General features: G+C 39.8%; 1 protein-coding gene across 13 annotated transcripts in view; it reads left to right on the top strand.

Annotated features, from left to right (window-relative positions):
- MAP2 (microtubule associated protein 2) overlaps window positions 1–4,586 on the top strand; it is a 446,273-nt gene extending 441,687 nt beyond the window's left edge. For all 13 annotated transcript variants that reach the window (XM_019523436.1, XM_019523438.1, XM_019523433.1 and 10 more), the window contains one exon: window positions 520–4,586. In XM_019523436.1, the coding sequence (XP_019378981.1) occupies window positions 520–735 (216 nt within the window). In that variant the 3' untranslated portion in view covers window positions 736–4,586. The remainder of the gene's footprint in view (window positions 1–519) is intronic.
- Window positions 4,587–7,747: the final 3,161 nt, after the last annotated feature.

Raw genomic sequence — 7,747 nt, 5'->3', positions numbered from 1 at the left:
CCCCCCCCCCCCCCCCCCCCCCGCAATCTCAGGGCAAAAATATAAATATTTCATAGTTCAGTGAGCATATGATGACCTCATAGATTTTCCAGTAGCAGAAATAAGGCTATGGGAGGGGTTTTCAAGCCTGCCTAAGGAAGTTAGATACCAGAATCTTATGGAAAGTCAGTGAGAACTGGGTGCCTAACTCCTACTGCCAAGCACTGCTGGATATTGTGGGTAGGATCATAGGACTGTGTTCATGTTCTTTTAACTGAAGTATTCAGTGATGGCAGCTACAACCAGGATACTGTACATCATCATACTAGCAGATGTTGAGGCCTCATAAGTGCCACTGACCTCAAGCACCACAAAGGGCACTGGGAACTGGAGAATGGCCTCAGAATAAAAAGGTGGGATAATGTATGAATGAGAAAACTGTCCCTAGAGAAGACAGGCATTGAAATCCATTTGACAATGGAGAACCCATGCTCTTTACTCAAAAAACAAATGTTTAAAGGCATTACTTTTCTTGGACAGATTGACAGCCAGAAGCTAAACTTCAGAGAGCATGCTAAAGCCCGTGTAGATCATGGGGCTGAAATCATTACGCAGTCACCAGGCAGATCCAGTGTGGCTTCTCCTCGCAGACTCAGCAATGTCTCATCCTCTGGAAGCATCAACCTGCTTGAATCCCCTCAGCTTGCTACCCTTGCTGAAGATGTCACGGCAGCCCTAGCTAAACAGGGCTTATGAATTTGCTTCATTTAGCAGTGTATGAAGTAATAATATTTAGGCATGAGCTCTTGGCAGGAATGGGCTCAGAGCAGGTGTTACATTCATTCTTTACCATGTCTAAAATTAAGTCACATCCCAAGACTGTAGTAACTATACAATAAAAAAAAATGAAAAAAAATAGATACAAAAATTGGCCTGATCTCCATTTACAGCAGGAAGACACTGGCTTTACATGGGTATACAATCAAAGTATATTATATTGGACAATTATTGTTGCTCTGCTCTGTCTTGCATGGAGTACCGTACTATGATAAAATGCATTTTTACCTTTCATGTGCCTGAAGGCTGTCCACCTCTTTCTGAAGAGCCTTGTTAATATCCCAAGTTGCTCATTTCACTGTTCTGTTGATAGGTGGGAGAAAAAAAAGTTGCCCACTGTAATTTATTACAGGTTAAATTAAACTGAAGAATCCACTTATCAGAAGGAAGGGCATATAAAGAAAATCAAGTTTAATTAAAGTGTTATTTTGTATAAATGGGTAGAAGAAAGATTGAATTAAGTTATTAACATTTTTGGGCCTGGTTAACCCTGTCAGTGTATAGCTGATTCCAATAAATTATTTAACTAATAACTAAAAATAGTAGTTGAAAAACACTTGAACCATGCTTGAGGAAGTGACATGGAAAAGCTATCGAAAGGGAGCACTTCCATTCCAATGGACTTGTGTCTGATTAGAATGTTGGTTAAGCGGCTAGATTTGTGTACACACTACCGGTTTCACATCCTTTCCATCTGTTTGATACAGTATTATAGATATATATATTTCTCTGTGGCCATTTGTGATACGCCCTCATATACTTGAATATTATACTTCTTTATTCACAGTATCTGTGTCTCTTGCACCCTTTGGTGTTGCAATTTTAGGTATGTAAAAGTAGATGTTAGCAGGGTTTTTTTCCCTATTCAGAAAAATACATTAAAAAAAATGACAAAAATTTTAGCATGAATTGCTTTCTGTAACAACTAAAAGCCGTGACCCTGTTTTAGTGCCAGATGCAAGTCTCTTCTGTGATGCTAGAAAAATAATTCCTTCCCTCCCCCTTTTCTTCACCAAGACTGATTTTGTGGGGTCCAGATGTTTGTAAAAGGGTCTCCAAAGAGGTGGGTTTAGATTTTGGATTTTTAAAAATCCAAAAATAGTTTGGTTTTGGCATTTTTAAAAATTCCTGTAGTAACAATGAATACTGGATTTATTTATTCTTTTTTCTTTTGCTAAAGTTGAAACACAGAATAAGAGTATTAGGGTGTCATTCTAGTCCTTCAGTGATGTCTTATGTATATGATCAGGTGCTCAGTAATAAGCACTGTAGAACATGCCTATAAATTATAATAAATAAATAAATAAAATAAAATAAAATAAATAAATAAAATAAACATCCTAGACTGGGTCACTATGATGACCGGATAGATAATAGGGTATCTTTAAATCTGAACCAACTGAGATTATATTGACTATAAAAAGTATAAGACAAAGTGTGAATTAAAAGAAAAAGGCAGAGAGAGATAAACATCACATCTAATGGAGTTACTTGTAAGGATTCCAGTGCTACCTTATGGACACTAAGAAAACACTGAAGGTAATATGGTACTATTATTCATCAGTGGATAATAATCTGCTGATGTTATATATAATAGACATTATGAAATGACCAGTTTACACACTTGCAGAATGGTGTTTTCCTTTTGAAATCTCCAGATAACATTTGCACAGTTAGCTAAGCTATACATGAACCATGAGTTGGAAGCTTTTGAGTATTCTATCTGTTCTTTTTACTTCTTATTTGTACATGAATGTGTGGATCAGGGACTGATCTGAAAAGATGCATAGTCAGAGAAGATTTTTCGTCTGTGGAGAAGAATTGTTATAATTAATAGAACAGGATGCCACATAATTAAATTCAGGTAGAAAACTGTACAAATATTAACAATAAATGTTTGAGGTGTACGAAGATTTTAGCTAAGCAATTCCCAAAAGTATGAAAATTAATTATTTAGCTAAAACTCCAGGTACCTTACTGACAGTAAATTCTTAAATACATCACACTTCAACTCTGCAAAAAGCTTTTTCACACTACAAAGTACCTAATGCTGTTTAGAAATCTGTAATTTTATACAAAAGCTAATGAGCTTAGACATCAAGTTACATACATCAAGAGGATTCTGGCTTCTGCCTTGCAGTTTCTGTACTGATGCTTAGAATAAGCATAAGAATTGACATGGAAATATTGTACCATGTGGTGTAACAAAATCCTTTGCCATTTTTTAAAACAAAACGAGATGGGAAAACAGTATTTTTGAACATGTTGCTGTGTCTGTAGCATCAATTAATGCAAATTAGATTTGCACTGTTTTTATTATGTGTTTTGCCAGTGTTAGAGAGAAACTAAGGTACTGCTGAACCTCACCTTCACTGCAGCTGAGCACCAGCAAGGCAGAACAGTGTTTAACCTTCAACTTAAGTATTTTCATTCTCCTTTTAAAATTAACATACTATAAATCATTAACTTGAGTCAGTACATAGACAACATCCAAAGTTAGATTGGTGCGATACACTTGGTTACTTACTTCATGCATTGAAATGAGCTTCCTTGTCTTAATTCAAGCAAAGACCTTGTAATCAGTAACTGTCCTTCCATGGCAAGCATTATAGATCTTTTGTGGAGTTAAATGAAGATAAAAGAAATGAAGAGTTTTCACTGTTGAATAAAGAGCAGTTGTGTTACATGACTCAAGGTGTTCATTGAAAAAGCTCCTCAAAATCTTAATTTCTGAAGAAGAATGTTGTTGTGTTAAAAAAAACAACTTTGTAAGCATCTGATGCCCACATTGAAAAGAAAATATATCCAAGATTCTAGAAAGCACATCTTTAATATTTTGATTCTACTGGTAGGTATAGCCAGTCAGTGGTATCTGAGACCAAACTTCTCTCTATTTGTAACAATACATCATCCAGGGAAATTGAACACTTAAATTGCACCAAGTTGGATAGCAGTAGAATGACCAAAACTAAATATATCTTTTGAGTGATGAGAGTGAAAAAGGCGCTCCTTAAGAATTTCTGCATCTGCAAATTTCTGTTTGTGTGTAACCACAGGCAGGAAGAAATCAGCAGAAGTCGAATAGATCTTTGTCCAGTACCATTAAAGGAAAGACTAATAATGATGAGGAAAATCATGTGTCCACTAGATTACACATAGTTTCACTGTACAGCACTAAATGGTATTATCCATTCAAATATGTTAAAGTACAGTAGCAACATTCCTTTCCTCATCGTGACTGCTCGCAAATGTATACAAATTTGCCTATCTACATGACCCAAAAGGAGTCAAAAAGCAGTCATTGTGGACAACCACATACAAGATATGCTGGACTAAATAATGTTTGGAACCAAGTATGAATGTCCCTTCAAAGACACATGTCTTGAAGTGTAGATCACTTTTGCTATATAAAATGAAGATAGAATTTTAGCCTAGGTGTGCGCAGAGCTCACTTGCTAGTAATCTCACTCAAGTAATTCCCTCTGCAGGAAAATGAATAACTTTCACACTTGGAAAAGTCAAGCATAAACACCACTTCAACTTTAGCAAAGAGAAAAAAAAGAAAACATATTCTGTATGCTGGGATTTCAAGGAATACAGTCTGCTGTTACAAACCTGTGTTTTTTTCTGATAATTCTAGAGCCTGTTACCATAAAGAGGCATTTCTTGAATGGCTGGTGGTAGTTAGTTCATGTTTTTCAATCCAATTTGCAATTGTATTTGTTGCTGTATAGTGACTGTTTTGCAAAATAAAATTGCTTGTCATCTAACTGCTTGTATCTGTCTCTTCTTTTTGAGATGCAGACACTTCTCATTCATTCGTTATACACTACATTACTCGTAAGAAAATATCATATCATATATCTGCTGCCATGGCATATATGTAATCTCACTAAGAGGAGTCAGTAGCCATAAAGGCATGTTGTGTCTGTCAGCTACTCCCCGTAATTTGTTCCCAAAGAAGCCAGTTTGGTTTTTGCTTCTAACTGGTGTTTGTTTGTCATCCTCCGCCTCGCCTCCACCTCCCTCCCCACCATTCTGTAGGGTGATGCTTCCCTGTCATAACCTTGTTTGCCCTGGAAAGGTAACTCAAATATTTGCTTTACTTTGTGAATTAGCCAATGCAGCTCCATAGAAATATAACTGATCTCATGAGTAGCTCAGCTTTCCTTTTTTCTTCATATTTTTTTGTAAGAATTGAATGCAAGTGAAGGTGTCCCTGGAGGTTGGAGTCATCCGTTTCCCCACAAACTATGTGCAGTACAGCTAGCGGCTATAATTTCTCTTACAGTGCACCTACCATATACCAAAGACCTCAAACCTGACTGGGCATGGGCATGTGCTTCAGTGGACGGGTATAACCTTTTAAACGCTAGTGTCTCTGCCTGTGGCATCTATTAATGCCAAGTTTGGTCGTATCCCATGGCCATGTTTACTGGGAATGGGGCTGAAAACTGTTAAATCATTTTTATATGTCTGTTTTCTTTACAAAGTAAGGAGTGGCATTGGCATCTTCATACACTCTGCTGAAAAGAAAAGCCCAGCCAGAAATTTGTCCCTAAGAGAATGTCAACCCCCTAATATGTTCTTGTTTGTTTGTGCACTTACTTAGAGCTCAAGCTTATTCAAACTCCTCAGTAAGGGATGCTTATCCTTGCCAAGAGGTTGCTGCTGAGAACATGCTGCCATAAATCAGCCTTGTTTTCTTCTCTAAACACAAGCATACACATGTTGAAAAAACAAGTGCTGAATCATGTTTGCTTTCTTGTGTTCCTACTGTGAATGGGCATTCTCATGCCCCGCTAAGCAACAGGTCTGCCGGTTTTAGCTAACCAGTCCCCTCACCTACTCTCCTTTACTAGAATTAGTTCTCTGGAGAATATTCAGAAGAAATAAATCTCCATGTATTACATGACAGTAGCTGTATTTGCTATTCTTCCTTTGTCTATGAACTCTTCAGAGCAAGAGCCAATCCATCCACCTTACCATGCTGGTGACTTGCATAAGGAAAATGGCCATCTTGCAGTAAATGGTTTTTCCCCTGTTTCAGTGCCCTAACACAACATTCACAATTGTTATTCCCACTATTTTATTTCACATTGTAGACTTGTTCTTGCAGCCTTTATTCACATGAATCACTGCATTGACTTCAGTTGGATTTCTTATAGAAATAACGTTGGGAAGATTAGGCCTTTAACTTGCAAAAGGAATGTAATACCTGTTTCAATTATGCTTTGAATATGTCCATATTCATCACCAACAGTAAAAACTTGTCAAGGTGCTTTTTGTGGGATAAGACATCATTTTCCCCTCATTATTATTTACAATAAAACCCTTTACAATTACTGTTACAATTACAACTAAAATGTGTTTCCTTACCAAGGTCCCAACTGCTCCCTTCTGTGGGAAGAAAACACAAGGGATGAAAATCTCAGGTTCTCTTCAATCAAGTTGCCTTGAATACTCATTGGGGGTGGGTGGTGACAGCACTGCATCCCCCAAATCAACTACTTGCCTCCTCAAAATCTTCAGAGAACAACAAGAAGCCAGAACCATCCCCCCATTCCCCTTCTACCCTTGTAGCTCCAGTGGTATTACTGAACCAGAACAAGCCTTGCCTTTGGGAAGGAACCAAGCTGGGGCTCTATTTTCTTTCCAAAAGAATCTTTGTAGGGACAGTGCAGGGATGACGTCCGCCTTCTTCAAGCTGAGCCCCTCACCTGGCCTTGTTTTCCAGGTCTCTTCACTATCTACCCATTCCCCACTCATACCAGCTGGCAGTGAGTTTCTGTTACAGTCTGGCAAGCCCTGGGGTTGGCAGAAAGCATAGTTTTCCTTCCTGGGAAAAAAAAAATCCACCCTCCCCCCCCCAAACAAACAAACAGCTCATTGCTTTGTTGATATACTGAGCCCACCCAAAACTACCAGCAATGAGGAGGTCTGCAAGTAAAAAAAAACGGAGCACTGAGGCAGACAGCTGTGGAAAACATTGCATACAACTTCCAAACATGAGAAATAAGGGGGGAAGGGGCAGGGGGACAGGCTCACAACTTGCTTGATAAGTGTCCCTTAGGGAAGAAGGTGAATGGCATAGATTTCCTACAACCTGCCAGAAATCAGACCATGGAGTCAAAGGGCAGATCCAGGAGCCAAGCAAGGATCATCAAGAACAAAGCAGGGACATTTGGTTCCCCACTCAGAGCGGTGCAAACCCTGTCCTGCAGTCAGCGATGTCAGCGTGAACACCAGGCCTACAGCAGGTAGGGTGAAGCAAGGACCAGGGGCTCCAGAAGGGTATCTGAAACCCCAGCACACCAGGAAGCTAGCAGGTTGGCTGGTGTCACCCTGGCTGGTGCTGAGGTTGCCATGCCTCCTCTCTAGCCCTTACTTGCAGCTCAGCTCCTGGGCATGTGGGTCCCCAAGTTCTGCCTGCAGGGCAAACTGCGGCCACCTAGAGCCCCCATGCACAGAGGCTGCCAGAAGGCACCAAAACAGGGGAGGTGGCAACCTTAATGGGATGGCAGTGGCGGGGGAGCTTGCTTTGAGCCAGTTCCTCCTGGGGAAGTAGAGCATAATAACCCTGCCCCAGCTGGGTGAGTGCCTGATGCCTGGCAAACATTGGCAGGACACTGCAACCAGGGCTGGGCACCTAAGAGCTTCTCTGTTTAGGGTCTGCAGTGACCAGCTGGGAGGAAGGAAAATGGGTTTGGCTCAGATTAATACAGAAATACGTGGGCTAAAAACAAATGCCAGGTTTCCCTGGGACTCTGAATATAAAGCATTTTCTTTCCTCTAGAAATATCCCTGGTGGTCAAGAGTTGAGTTGTAGCCATCTCTTGAGTTTAGCCTCTCATAAAGCGCACATCTGCAAGTGGGGCCAAAATCTTTTTTCTCTGTCTGAGTGCCAAATTTGGAGCTATCGGTACCTCCA

This window comes from Gavialis gangeticus, unplaced genomic scaffold, assembly GCF_001723915.1.
Source record: "Gavialis gangeticus isolate Ggan-Ray unplaced genomic scaffold, GavGan_comp1, whole genome shotgun sequence".
NCBI lineage: Eukaryota > Metazoa > Chordata > Crocodylia > Gavialidae > Gavialis > Gavialis gangeticus.
Note: the sequence above shows the minus strand (reverse complement) of the source record. Positions and strands in the feature narration are given on the sequence as shown.